The sequence below is a fragment of the Pyxicephalus adspersus genome, chromosome 2 (assembly GCF_032062135.1).
Source record: "Pyxicephalus adspersus chromosome 2, UCB_Pads_2.0, whole genome shotgun sequence".
Taxonomy (NCBI): domain Eukaryota; kingdom Metazoa; phylum Chordata; class Amphibia; order Anura; family Pyxicephalidae; genus Pyxicephalus; species Pyxicephalus adspersus.
The window spans coordinates 439,759-454,257 of record NC_092859.1 but is presented as its reverse complement, the minus strand read 5'-3'; the positions used below and the strand labels follow the sequence as shown (position 1 = coordinate 454,257).

General features: G+C 45.3%; 1 protein-coding gene across 1 annotated transcript; it reads right to left on the bottom strand.

Annotated features, from left to right (window-relative positions):
• Nucleotides 1-266: 266 nt before the first annotated feature.
• TMEM95 (transmembrane protein 95) lies at nucleotides 267-12,070 on the bottom strand. The gene is made up of 8 exons (XM_072399199.1): nucleotides 11,994-12,070; nucleotides 9,978-10,231; nucleotides 5,873-5,929; nucleotides 5,693-5,773; nucleotides 5,180-5,200; nucleotides 4,648-4,728; nucleotides 1,637-1,718; nucleotides 267-380 (listed from the first exon to the last, which is right to left on the bottom strand). The coding sequence occupies exons 2-8, from the start codon at nucleotides 10,174-10,176 to the stop codon at nucleotides 353-355; spliced, it is 549 nt and encodes a 182-aa protein (XP_072255300.1). The 5' UTR covers nucleotides 10,177-10,231; nucleotides 11,994-12,070; the 3' UTR covers nucleotides 267-352.
• Between the last annotated feature and the right edge of the window lie 2,429 nt (nucleotides 12,071-14,499).

The following is a 14,499-nucleotide window of genomic DNA, read 5'->3' as shown; positions in this document are numbered from 1 at the left end:
GCCCCCTCTGTCTCCCCTCCCCCACGCTGTGTGTACCTGGCTGTCCCCTCCCTGAAATGTGACACCGCAGAGCCCCGCCCACTGCCCTGGCTGGGAGACAGCTGAGTGTCAGATCCTCTCTGTGATCTCTTTATGAGACCCCCTGGTGGTTGCTCTGGGGGTAATAAAGCGCTGTGCTATTACCCCCCCCCCCCCCCATTACTCCCTCCCTCACCACCCAGTGACCCCTCAAACACCCCGAGAGACCCCAACACTACCGACATCTCCACGGGGCTAAAATTTACTTTATTTCCAGAGAGTGATAATATCCAGAGGGTGAAGGGTTGGCCAGTTACCCCGCCATGGGGCAGATTTATTCGGTCTTCTCAGCTCTCCAATACCTGTGGGGTAAGGTTTCACCAGTCAGCTCCTGCATTCACCTGAATTGCCCCCATGATTGGTCCTCACACACAGCACAGGAAGTCAGGTGTGCGCAGGAAATATTATCCCCTCAGGACCCCCCCGTTCCCCGGGGACACCCGAAAAATCTCACCACAGCCGGGGTGCCCCCTATACGGCAATCACCAAAACCAATTCCAATTCCCAATTCATGAAGAAAAGATAAATAATAAATATCCCATTTCCTGCAGATATCGGTACAATCTGCTTCATGGTGCCATACAATCTGATTGTACAATCTCCTCGCAGATTTACCCCCAGAGATGGCTACTTCTATGGAAAGGCCCCCAGATTGGTACCCTGGTAAGGGCTTTGTACAATCAGATTGTACGGTGTGTGGCTGGGTTACATATTTGTCCAATGTTATTGGTCATACTGATCATGTGATCTGAGGGTTGCCTATGGTGGTAAGATAGGTGTGTGGTGCTGCCACCTGTTGATCATGTGACCATGCAGGGGGAACATTGCGATCCAGCGACCTGGTCGGGTGTTTGCTGCCAACCACAACACCTGGCAGGTGAGGGGCCGTACGTTCCTGGGCGCAGCACACGCGGGTGAGTTGGCAGAACGCCGTGTCTCCGGGTGTGGCACCAATACTGTACTTCCTGGGCACTTCCTGAGTACAGGGAGGGAAGTACAACCGGTCCAACGGGTTCTCCAAGGAACACAATGCCCACTTCCCGACCTTGGCACCTCGGGTGTCACCAGGGTCAAATGTGAGGTCACACGAGTCACACACTAAATAAATCTCTCACCACTGATTGGTTGAACCGCCTCCGAAGTGCCAGGTGCCCCAAAGTGTATTACTATTGTATGGAAAGTCAGCTGATCCCACAACGGCATGCCACACGGCCTCTCAGCCAATGGGTAGGGTGATCACTTTAGCATGTCGTCACCACTAACACCCCATAATGCCAAGGGGTTCAGCTCTGCCATCACCAATGGGATTCCAAGTGAATTCTGATTTATTATTCACCGAACACTGGCACTGGTACTGCCCCATAGTGGTTCCCCACCCCCACTGTACCATATACATATATGTGGCACTGGTACCCACATCTTCCTGTCTATGGATGGGGGGCAGCTCACCATAAAGTGATAGAAGTACCCAGATGTGGGAGGAGCGTTGTGATTGGTCCACTGATGAGGATATACAAATTATAATGTACATGGCATCACACACAGATTTATGACTTACTCCACAGTGAACACGATGATCCCCAGGGCAATGAAGAGGGTCGAGCAGATGACGATGTTCCACATGGCCTCAGCGGGAGTCACTGCAAACAGGAGGCGGGGGAGGTCAGAGGTCATCCAGCACAATCCTGTACTACCAATCTAACACATTGGGGTACAGCCGCCATAATCTCCCCTATAAGTAGGCCAAACATGACGGCATTCAGATCCATTCCTGGAACCAAGCGGAGGGTTTTTTCCACCTCGTATTGGTACCACACGCAGCATTAATATTATTTTACATAGCACCAACATTTTTAGTAGCACTGTACAAATTCCCAGATAATACCTGCCCCAGTACTGGGATGCTAAAGGCTTCCGACACGTTTCACAGAGTGGAGCACTGCTTCTTCAGGTGCCATCTAAACGTGAATGAATGGAGGATAAACGTGTTCTATATAGAACACTCACTGCTACATCTTCCCAACCTGGATTTGAGATCCAACCGATTTCTAGCTATCAGCAGTGTCCTCATGAGCTCCACATATAGTGGATTCACTCTGATGTAACTCTGGCATCTGCCACTAGATGGTGCAGAGAACCACATAGAATATAATTGCAGTTCCCTGAATGGCCACTGTGTCTCCCTTATAATGACAATGCTACAATAGTACTACAGTACCAAGGTCCTTGGGGACATTCTTTGATTGATTATGATGATCAGGATTATAGACAAACAGCTTAATAGGGGTTATTCAGTTAACAAAATAACTCATACCTTCCAAAATATGAAAATGGCAAAAAGGTGGGCAGGGGTGGTTCAGTGTGTGTGGGAGGGGTACAAGGTATATTTAATTTAAAAAAACAAACAGAACAAAGTTTATAACATTTGTTCATGGGGGATGGGGGGGGGGGGTAATATCACAGGTACTTTATTTATCCCCTTACATCATTCACTCTGTAATAAGTCTGATGAATCTGGCGTGTCTATAAATTCACTTTCACCCACAAATTACCTCAGCGCTACTTAATATGTTGGCGCTATATAACTAAAGTAGTATTGTCACTATAAGGGAGACACTAGTGGTCATTAAAAGAACTACAATTATCTCTATAGGTTATCGGTGCCATCTAGTGGCAGTTGACAGAACTACATCAGAGTGCAATCCACTATATGCTGCTGGGAAAACACAAGAACACAGCGGAACAGCGTTATGACAGCTAGAAATTCGGTACTGTCCTGGCCAAACCGGGAGAGGTGGGAGCTACGTGGATGTAGCAGTGAATATGTAGAATACATTTATTATCCGTTCATTCACATTTGGGTGGCACCTGACTACATGCAACCTAAGGCACTCCTGAAAAAGCAGTCTCCACTAACTGCGAAACGCATCGGATTGTTTATGACCTGCTCTAGGGGTAACTGTCTGCTGCAGTCTAATATAAATTGGTTTATTTGTAGTATTCAGTCATGTGTGTCATTTTAGATTAAAGGATAAAAATATTGGTTTTTGCATTTTACCCTTTTTCAGTGTTTTTGTTTTTATTTTTTAAGAAGCATATAAAATCCCAGTATTGAAGTGGATATTTATTATTTGTGAATCTTTGTGAAGATGTATTTCAGGGATTGACATCAATTGTACGCAATCCATTACTAATAATTTTATTATAAACCAATTTCTAAGGACAATTTATAGATGCGCCCTCCAATCACTGCACAGAATTCAGGAACACCCCCGGATTTATCAAGGTGTCATATCACTCCCGCTGCTTTACCCTCTCCCCGTTTCAGTTACTTTGTACTTTCCTTTATTTCTTCTCCTTCATAGCTGTGGGTGGTAGGTGGCCCTTCCTCTTTCTCCAGTGGACTTTGCTTACTTTTCTCCTCGGATAGATGATCCTTCTTCCTCTACATCAGAGTCTGTGGTGGTGGATCCTTCTTCTCCTCTCATGGAACTGGTGAATGTCCTTTCATCAATGGTGGTGATGGGTGGTCCTTTCTCAGTAGTGAGAAGTCCTTCTTCCCTCTTCTCCTACAAGAGAGGTAGTGAGTGGTCCTCTTATCTCCTCGAGTGTTAGGTGGTGAGCATTCCCTCCTCCTCTGGTGGTGATGGTTGGTCCTCCTCTTCTCCCCCATTGGCAATCGGTTTTCTCCTGGGGTAATAGTAGTAGGTGGTATTTTATTGGAATGAGTTGCACCAATGTAATGATGGTTAATATTAGGAGTACAGTGAGCCCAACCTGCATGGTATCCTTCCCTCCGGGGTGGGTCCTTAGCCTGCGCTCTCAGGAAGTCGGTAAAATGCTTGCTTCCACCTATTCTGGAAGGGGACCAGACGTGAGCTGTGGAGGCGGATGAGAGGAACATTTCTGGAGTGCTGGGAGAGTGAGAACGTAAATGTAAGTCCTTAGGTAAGGCATTCTAGAGCGAGATTCATTGGACGGCAACTTCAGCATGCCTTTGGTTGTATTGCACCTTGATGAATCAGGGCTGATGATGATTGGTGTATGGAGATAACAAATTGTCCTCAGATGGCGGGATAGGAAAAGAGATATTGACGCGAACCAATCACAGCGCCCGATACTGACACGGCCTTCTATGGTTTTATTCCTTCCCACCATCCATCGGATTTTGCAATGTTTGGGGCAGTTTGGTGTTTCACAGATGTCCAGAGACCCCAGACTGATTTTATTGGTCTTTTTGTAGCATTGGCGATTTTTTTGTTCTATTACTTCCTGTCTTATCACTGAGACAGAATTGGAAAAAAAATCTCTCTAACATGCTCAAGAGCAGCGAAGAAGCATGAGAACCTCACTCAGTATTTTATTGTTCTTGTTGTCCCCACCGAGGAGATCCCCCCAATTTTCTATGAGATCACTTAAACAGGAAGTAGGGGAAATCCTCCCGTTCGGACACAGACAGTAAAGCCCTGCTAGAGGTGATAACACTTTCTATGATATCTATAACTAATATATCTTACTCTTACAGACAGGTACTCTTTATTGCTTTCCTCATTATCACAAGGCTCTGACCTGGGTAGCAGATCTCCTCACGCAGACACCCCGTCCTCTGCAGCTGGCACACTGAACAGTTATAGACGATCCTGGTGTCTGCTGAAAGGGAAGGATAGACGTCGGTCACAGATTAATACATATCATCCACCATGATGTCCCTAAGATTTTATCCAGGACAAATCTTACATTGTGTGGTCCTCCTTTATAAAACTGAAGGTTGGTGGACCCACCATAATCACCCCCCCATTACCCAAAAGAGGGAGAATTCTACATCACAGACAGAGCTCATACAAATCAAGCAAGTTCACCAACCCAACCTTCCAACATGTGACTTCTTGCTGTTCCCTGAAAGTTCTATTGTCCAGAACTTAGATAAGGGATTCTCTTTGCTGATTGAATGGCTATGAAAAATCCCTTCCCAGGTGTATCTGGCCATCTGCCTATATTAGAGGAATTGGGGTAAATGCCCCTAATGCCCTCTAGGTATAACCCCTCCCCTTCCCCCGCTGATCTCTGAAAATAACCAATATAGAGGTAGAAGGGTACTTACTGCACAAAGGGGGGCACAAGGCTGTACAAAGAAAAGAAAGAAAACATTGTGACTGCAAATTTTCCAAATCATGTTCTGTCCCAGACCTGCTTTAGGCTCTGCCCATTTTTGTAAATCAGAAGAACACAACCTATAAATATTTAGGGAGTGCAGAACTGGCAGTGCCCAGGGCCCCCACCTTTTCCAGGGCTCCAAATGATAGAATGGCAGGGGGTGGGGTGAGTTAGAATGTTGTGCATCGGGGGCCCCCAGTTGGGATATGTTGGAATATCTCAGGGTTAATAATATGAGAAGAATACTCCTCAAGATTCCCAGATTTGGGGAGCTGTAAGAACCAAAGATTGGTCACATGAATTTCATTTGGATGAGATGTTCCAATATGTGAACCCAGGGAAGGTGATGGAGATAAGTGTTATTCACACATCTCAGTCACCTCAGCCAACATCTCTGGGTGAAGGATCTCTTTAGATATAAGAGTAAAATATACGTATCTATCATGAATGGATTCCGTACCACTCTTCATGTATTCCACCAGCTTCACTTCATGCAGCCAATCCCAGTATGCGGAAATCCTAAAATGATCCCGGGTGATCTCTGGATAGAAGAAGGTGAATGATTAATAAAATGGTAATAATTTGCAAATGTAAAGACATTTCAGAAATATTAATATTTTCCATGGAAAAAAATATTTACCCAACACTCTAAAAACCCGATGAGTCTTCTCTGTAATGGTGAATACATCATCTTCATCTGAAAGACAGAAGGATAAAAAATGTGGATCCACACAAGAAAAGAAATAAGGAGCTGTGATGTCACAGAATAAATGGATGGAAAAAGGACATGGAGAGGACCAGAAGAAGGTGACGGAAAGGACAAGAAGTCAAAGAGAAAAGGGACCATAAGAAACAGAAGGAAAGGACCAGAAGAAGGAGGCAGAAACTACCAGGAAAAGGAGGAGGACTAGAAGAAGGTGTCGGAGAGGACCAGACAAGAGGAGAGAGAGGACTAGAAGAAGGTGTCGGAGAGGACAAGAAGAAGGAGGTGGAGAGGACCAGAAGAAAGAGATGGATAGAACCAGAAGAATGAGACTGCGAAGACCTGAAGTAAGAGCCAGAGAGGACCAGAAGAAAGAGACGGAGAAGACCTGAAGAAGGACAGAGTGTCACACTTACCTGTTCCTCACTAAAGCACAGGCATCACTCTCCTGCGCATGCTTGCAGTTCTGATGCTGGGTGTGCCTCTGCTTCCAAGCTTTATCAACTCTGTCCAATCTGCTGGCCAATCAGGAAATAGCCTCTTGGTCAGCCCTGGCTATTTAGCTAGCTCACAAACTGTATTCTGTGTTCGTCCAACAAGTCTATACTAAGTGGCTCAAGCTCCCTAGTTCTGTGATCTAGTTCGTGTACACCTGCTGCCTAATCCAGTATTTCCTGTGTCTAGCTCCGGTGTTAACCCCTTGTTGTCCAGTTTGTCCCTGTGCAGTTCCTGTGTTCCTGTCTGTCTGTGGATATCCCTGAGTCACCTGTACCTCCTGTTGTTCCATTGTCTCCTGTGTTCCCTGTGCCCGCAGTGGCCTCCATGTCACTGATGTCCGTCTCCTGGATCTCTGGCTATTGACCCCTGGCGTGTGACCTGACCTCTCTTGCTTGCTGCCTGTCTTGACCTCGGCTTTCCTTCTGCTTAGTGATTTGTTACTGTGTTTTGCCGACCTTGGTATGCCCAAGGATCGCAACCTGGCATTAACCAGCAGTGCAACCTCCTAACCATCAGAGGCTCTGGAGAAAACCTGGTTACGGCTTAGACTCTGCGCCTTGGCCCTTCTCAGAGCTCATACACCCTCCATGAAAGTCATAGCACCCCCTAGTGGTGCCATCTCTCGAGTGTCTGTTGAGCGTGACACAGAGAGTACCAGAAAAAGAAGAGAAAGAGGACCAGAAGAAGAAGGTAGAGATGACAAAAAGAAGGAGATGGAGTATCACAAGAACGAGGTTGAGAGGTGTAAATGACCAGAAGAAGGGGATGGACATGACCAGAACAGAGAAGAAGAGGACCAGAAAAAAGAGATAGAAATGACCAGAACAGAGACAAGGAGAGGACAAGAAGAAGGAGATGGGGAGGACCAGAAGAATGCAACAGAGAGTACCAGAAGAAGATGATGGAGATTATCAGAAGATGGCGACAGAGAGGACAAGTGAAAGGCAACAGAGAGGACCAAAAGAAGGATATCGAAATGACCAAACGAAGGAGATGGAGAGGATAAAGAAATAAAGAGGGCTATTAGTATGAGAGGACCAGATGAAGGAGAGCAAGAACACCAGAAAAAGGAGATGGAGAGGACCAGAAGAAGCATACCAAGGGGTCCAGAATAAGGAGGTGGAAAAGAACAGAGTAAGGAAATAGAGAGGACCAGATGAAGTTTTTAGGGAGTACCAGAACAAATATATAAAGAGTGCCAGAAGAAGGAGAAAGGGATGCCAGATAAAGGAGACAGACCAGAAGAAAGAAATGAAGTGGACCAGAAAAAGGAGATGGGAAAAGAGAGGTCCAGAAAAAGGAGGCAGGGAGGACAAGAAGAAGGAGGTGGAGAGGACAAGAAGATAGAGAGAACCAGAAGAATGAGACAGAGAGTACCAGAAGTAGGCAAAAGAATGTACCAAAAGATAATGAAGGGGACTGGAAGAAAAAAAATCAACAGGACCAGAAGTAGAAGGAAAGGACCGGAAAAAACAGGATGGAGAGGACCAGAAGAAGGAGATGTAGAGGACCAGAAGAAGGAGATGTAGAGGACCAGAAGAAGGAGATAGAGAGGACCATAAGAAGGTGAGGGAGCAGACCAGAAAAAGGGGAGAGAGAGGATAAGAAGAAGCAGATGGAGAGGACCAGAAGAAGGAGGTGGTGAGGACCAGAAGAAGGATACAGAGAGGAACGAAAAAAAGGAGATGAGAGACAGAGGATCAGAAGACAGAGATGTAGAGGCCCAGAAGAAAGGAGAGAGAGAGGACCAGAAGAATGTGACAGAGAGGACAAGAAGAAGTTGAAGGAGAGGACCAGGAAACAGAGATGGAGAGGACCAGAAGAAAGCCATGCAGAAGACAAGAAGAAAGAGAGCAAAGGACCAGAAAAAGGTGATGAGGAGCACCAGAAGAAGGAGAGAGACGGGACCAGAAGAAGGAGATGAACAAAACCAGAAGAAAGAAACAGAAAAAACCAGAGAATGGAGACAGAGAGGACGAGAAGAAGGCGAGGAAGAGGAACAGAAGATTGGGAGAGAGAGAGGACCAGATAGATAGAGTGGACTAAAAATAGGATTTTAAGATAACAAGAAAAGGGGACACAGAAAGCGATGAAGAAAACCAGAAGAAGGAAATGAAGAAAACCAGAAGAGGGAGAAAAAGAGTACCAGAAGGAGAGCCAGAGGACCAGAAGAAAGAGATGAAGAGGAGAAGGAGAAAGAGAGAGAGAACCAGAAGATGGAGATGGAGAGGACCAGAAAGTGATGAAACGGAGCAGAAGAAAGATATGGAGAGGACTAAAAGAAGGATATGGAGATGGCAAGAAAAAAAAAAAACAGAGAACACCAGAAAGTGATGAAGAAATCCAGAACAAGGAGATGAAGAGAACCAGACGGGGCAGAAGGCAACAGAGAGGATAAGAAGAAGTTGAAGGAGATGACCAGGAAAAGGTGATGGAGAGGACCAGAAGTAGGTGATGCAGAGGAAATAAAGAAAGCAATGAAGAGGACCAGAGGAAGGAGATGAAAGGACCAGAAGAAGGAGATGAAGAGGATCACAAAAAGAAGAGAGAGGACCAGAAGAAGCAGATGGAGAGGAACAGAAGAAAGAGGAGTGGGGACCAGAAGAAAGCAAGGGGGAGGTCCAGAAGATAGAGAGAGGTGGTAAAAACCAGAAGAAGGGGAGAGAAAGGACCAGAGGAAGAAGACCAGAGACCAGAAAGTGAGGAAGCAGACCAGAAGAAGAATATAGAGAGGACTAAAAGAATAATATTGAGATGAGCAGAAAAAGGACACAAAGAGAACCAGAAAGTAATGAAGAAAACCAGAACAAGGAGACAGAGAGAACCAGAATAGGGCTATAGGGAGTACCAGAAGATGGTGACAAAGAGGACCAGAAAAAGGCGACAGATAGGACAAGAAGAAGGAAAGCTAGAGGACCAGAAAAAGGAGAAGAAAAGCACCAGAAGATGGAGATGGGAAGGACCAGAAGAAGGAGAGAGATGACTAGAAGATGGAAAATAAGAGGACCAGAAGAAGGAGATGGAGAGGATTAGTTAGTGATGAAGCGGACCACAAGAAGGATAAGGAGAGGACTAAAAGAAGAATATGGAAATGAGCAGAAAAAGGAGATGGCAAGGATCAGAAGAAGGCCATCCAAAGGACAGGAAGAAGGTGAGCAAGAGCACCAGAAGAAGGAAAGGGAAAGGACCAGAAAAAGGAGAGAGATGGCTAGAAGAAGATGGAGAGGACAAGAAGAAGGAGAGAGAAAGGACCAGAAGGAGAGAGAGGACCAGAAGAAGGAGAGAGAGTAACAAAAAAAGGAGATGGAAAGCACCCGAAGAAGATGACAGAGAGGACTAGAAGCAGGAGACAGAAAAGAAGACAGAGTGGATCAGAAAAAGAAGGTGAAGAGGACCAGATAAGGAGAACAGAGAGAATAGTGGAGGACACAGATGTGGAAAATGAGTATTGGATCAAGAACAATAAAGGGGATATGGGGAGAGGGGACAGTAGTGGTAAATATTCATAATAAAAGGGTGGAAGTCAGAGGTCTGTGTCACTCACCTAACCAAAACTGGTTAAAGTTGTTTGGCCCAGGGTATCTGGTACAACTGGTGGTATTTGTGGCCTCTTTGTACTCCTGGCACAGCTTGTTAAACCGTTCCTTCAGATTCTTCTCAGGATGAGTACAGAAAACACAACCCGAGCAGGATAGGAGCAGTAAAATGAAGGAGAGGAACTGTAAAAGCCACATCCTGTCCATAGGGTGACCCCAAGAAATCCTGTATGATATTTTCTTCTTTTTTTGAGCTTCCAGCCTGGGAACACCAACCAGAAAACTCAAAAAGATTTCTATGTGAGATCATAGTTCTGCACAACTCTACTGGATAACCACACCAACCTCCTCTACTCCATCGAAAAACCTGAACCTACCTGTCTCTCAAATGTCCCTCCATCCTTCCATATTACCCCAACCTACCTCCTAGTCTTCTATGCCTTCTATAGAGTCTTCATACAAAGATCACCTCTTCTCGTATAATATGGTGGAGCTGCCAATAGATTTACAAGTCTGCATAGATATTTTATCATTAAAAATTCATTCTGGAGCTCCAGGTAATGAGTGATGTTTGTCCTGTGTGAGTGAAATGCTAAATGGATGTAAATATGATGATACAATAATCTCTATGGATGGATTCTCCCTCATTTTACCCATCCTGTAAGGTGATGCCACAAGCTCCCGGTCTGATATCAGATCACATATAAATACGTATGATAGAAGAAAGAGAAACAAAGAGGGTTTTTTTTCTTGGCAATATTATTTGTATTCATCAAACATATTAAACATATACAGTAATATTGTGCTGAATAGGCAGAGAGATTGAAGACGGAGCTACAAGTCTTTGGTCCATTCAGTTCTCAATCATATATTAGCTCTACATATAGCACCTACTGCACAGGTTTATGGTATCACCTGAAAATAGTGAGAGTGCTTTTCGCTGAACAGTCAATTAATGCCTGCAGCTTTATATATACTTGTCTGAACTAAGCTGATAAAACTCCTTTTACCTTTATATTCTGTACTCACAATCTCTCAAACCACGTCATATTAATTCCAAGGGTTAATCTCAGCCTAGTTTGTAGAAAATGCCTGATCTGGAGATACCTAAAGAGTTCCTCCGGTGGGGCTTCATATTTTTCTCTAGTCTCACTAAAAGATAAAATCCCTGCTATAATAATAAAATGACAAATTCTATATAAATCCTTTTCTACTCACCAAGTAAAACGCCTCGGTTCCTTCAGACCAGGAGGAAACAACGGGATCCCAATTATAAGACTTACTGGGCTATGACCAGACATAAGGCCCCCATATATCTAATCGAGTCCCATATTTTTAATGAGTGTCTCAGTATTGGATTGGTGATATAGAGCCATTGTACCCCTGGAATCCAGAGTAATGTATCCATTGAAATTGGCGCCACCAATGTTTTCTCAATGGAAACCCATTTAGGAAGATTCTTTTGGGCGTGATACTGTAACAGAGGTGTAACTTGGGCAGTCTTATAGAATGAACTGAAATGCGGCACCGATAAGCCGCCCAGGTTCCCGGTCTCACTATTTTCAGGTGATAACCTGTGCAGTAGGTGCTATATGTCTAGCTAATATATGATTGAGAACTGATTGGACCAAAGACTTGTAGCTCCGTCCTCAATCTCTCTGCCTATTCAGCACAATATTACTGTATATGTATATATAACACATATATATATGTTTGATATGATGAATACAACTAATATTGCCAAGAAAACCCTCTTTGCTTCTCTCTCTTCTGTTTATCATACATATTTATTAATAAAGGTTGGCAATTATCCTATTGAAAGGAATGTATACATTGTATTTAACATGAACTCCACTGGTACTAGCCCTCTTTGTTACAGATCACATACAAATTCAGGGTGCAATAGGCCCACTGCTGAACATGTAGGGTCCACTATGGCCATAAAAGTATGGTTTCTATTATTATGGCCCCACACAACATTGCATATTATCCATATCACTCCCTTCATGATCATTGTTACCAACCTTAGTCCTCACAATCGCTCCATCAGAGCCAGGGATAGCAGCTTGGATGCCTCCATTAGGAAGGGCCAACTGATATAACGGACTTACCTGACACCGGCCAGAGGAGTCATGTGACTGTGATATCATTATTGGAGTAGTATGCAGACACCAACAGGAAATACAAGATGGGGGTCCTATAGGGGGCTTAGGCATTTGGTGTGTATACAGCACCCATAGCAGTGGCAGTGCATGAAAAAGGTGTAAAAGGCATCCTGGGTGGCCTAAATAAATCCCCCCCCCCTGAGTGGTGGGTGGACTGCTGGAGTCGCCATAGCTTGGGGCCCGGCATTGTCTCTGAAAAGTATGGACACTGCTGGCCAATCTACAACCTAAACAACTGACTGTGGAACCATCAGGTCATCATACTCCACCAACAGGCAACTGACCAAGGGGGCAACTTCCAGAACCTCAGAGGTGGTAATAGAAGATGTCCCCTTAAGTCTGGGAGCATAGATTGCGTGCAATGTCATTATATCTGCAAGTCTCCAGCTGATGGAGAACTCCTTGTATTGCCATAATGGGCAGATATTGGCATTTCACATATATAGGGCCCCAATCAGCCTCGCACCTATCTTGCTCAAAGGAGCTCACAATCTAATGTATTGTTCCAGTTAAATGTCACCTCCAACAAAGCCTAAACTGTCATGGAAAAGTCTAAGAGTCCATTAGCATCACATGGTGCCCCGGTACCTGGTGACTGGGGGGCGCTGGGCACCACTGGTCACTGATGTGGGACAAGAGCTGGCTCTGTATGTTAGACAACAAAAGTTTGGGGTAATTGGTATAACACGCAGTGGGTATAGTTTGCAAAGTGAATTGTCACCACATTCACTAAGCTAAGTCAGAATTATCTCTTGGTAATTCACAGACAAAAATCCATCAGTAAATCAGCCCCAATATCTCAGCATGGTGCAAGGCGGGAAATGGGAGCACGGCATGCCATAGACCTTTATAAAGTGTATTCTTCCATAGGCACAGTGTGTGGTCTGCATGTACTATCAGTGTGAGGTTTATATAAGGGGGGACACCCGGTGCCATTATCCCGAAATGTCAGTCTGAAAGGCAGAGAGACCATGATGGGAGGACTGTGAGCCCAGGACTACATGCACACTTCTCAGTCACCTTTCATTGATTCCATTGTGCTGCCAACAAGCCATTACATTTCCTAATATGAAGTCATATGTCATTGAAGGTTCCATAGCAGAGTCTGGGGTCACATCATTTCTGACTGATGGTCCCACAGAGTGACAGGGGGGTCAGGACCACCGGGGCTTATTCTCATGAAAGCTGCTGATCCAATATACCAGTATACCAGATGTGGTGGCTGCATTAGTTTTATCACCCAATCTGCCATATACCCTTCACATGCCACTAAGACATTATTTGCTAAATACCCCTGCCAGGCCGCTCTCCTCATGAGTTCTTAATATCCATACCCTATACCTACCCTACTTATGTGATCACTTACCTACAGACCATGACTTCAGCACCAGATTCCCAGCTCCCATGCAGGCTTAAATGGAAATATTCAGATTTCCAACCAGAACTATTCTCTTCCAGCAGCCATTACCAGCCGGGACCCATACAGGTCTGATAGACTGGCTGACGTGGTATTGCCACCCACAGTGATTCTGGCAGACATTTTCCTGTGGCATTTATCGTCAGTCACAGTGAATTTATTATCTGACAGCAGCATTGTTCTGCAGGTTTGCCAGTCTGGGCAGCATTGGAGCTGAATAAATAAATAATGGTTTGGAATCGGGCACGTTGGGTACCGAGAGAGGGAGAGGGGAGAGAGAGGGAGAGGGGAGAGAGGGAGAGGGGAGAGAGAGAGGGGGATGGGCATGAGATAGAGAGGAAGAGGGACGAGAGGGAGAGGGGAGAGGGGGGGGGATGGGCAGGAGATAGAGAGGAAGAGGGAAGAGAGGGAGAGGGGAGAGAAAGGGGGATGGGCAGGAGATAGAGAGGAAGAGGGCAGAGAGGGAGAGGGGAGAGAGAGGGGGATGGGCAGGAGATAGAGAGGAAGAGGGAAGAGAGGGAGAGGGGAGAGAGGGGGGATGGGCAGGTGATAGAGAGGGAGAGGGGAGAGAGAGGGAGAGGACAGAGAGTGTGGTGGGAGAGCAGATAGAGAGAAAGAAGACAGAAAGAGTGAATGAGAGTGAATGAGAGAGGGGAAACATAGTGGTAGGAGTGAGGGAAGTGAAAATAGAGAGAGACAATGAAACAATAAGAACGGAAAGGGGAAAAACAGAGATGAAAAAAGAGAGAAACAGAGAGACAGTGGGGAGGGGGGGGTGGAGAGGAAAGATGAAAAAGAAATAGAAAGGGAAGCGAGAAGTAGCGGAAGAGTGTGAGGGGGGAAGAGAGGGAGAATAGAATGAAATGTCACTCTGCACAGATCTCTGCACCATATGTGACCTTGGTATATTCACTTTCACCTTCACTTTGTGCCTCCTGTTACTGTAGA

What these genes read in the sequence shown, in the direction of transcription:
- TMEM95 (XM_072399199.1), bottom strand. Translation starts at nt 10,176, where the DNA reads ATGGACAGGATGTGGCTTTTACAGTTCCTCTCCTTCATTTTACTGCTC. An exon ending in GGTGGAATACATGAAGAGTG is followed by an intron (nt 5,201 to 5,692) that starts GTACGGAATCCA and finishes TTCTTTGTACAG; the next exon opens with CCTTGTGCCCCCCTTTGTGC. An exon ending in CTTGTGCCCCCCTTTGTGCA is followed by an intron (nt 4,729 to 5,179) that starts GTAAGTACCCTT and finishes CTTCCCTTTCAG; the next exon opens with CAGACACCAGGATCGTCTAT.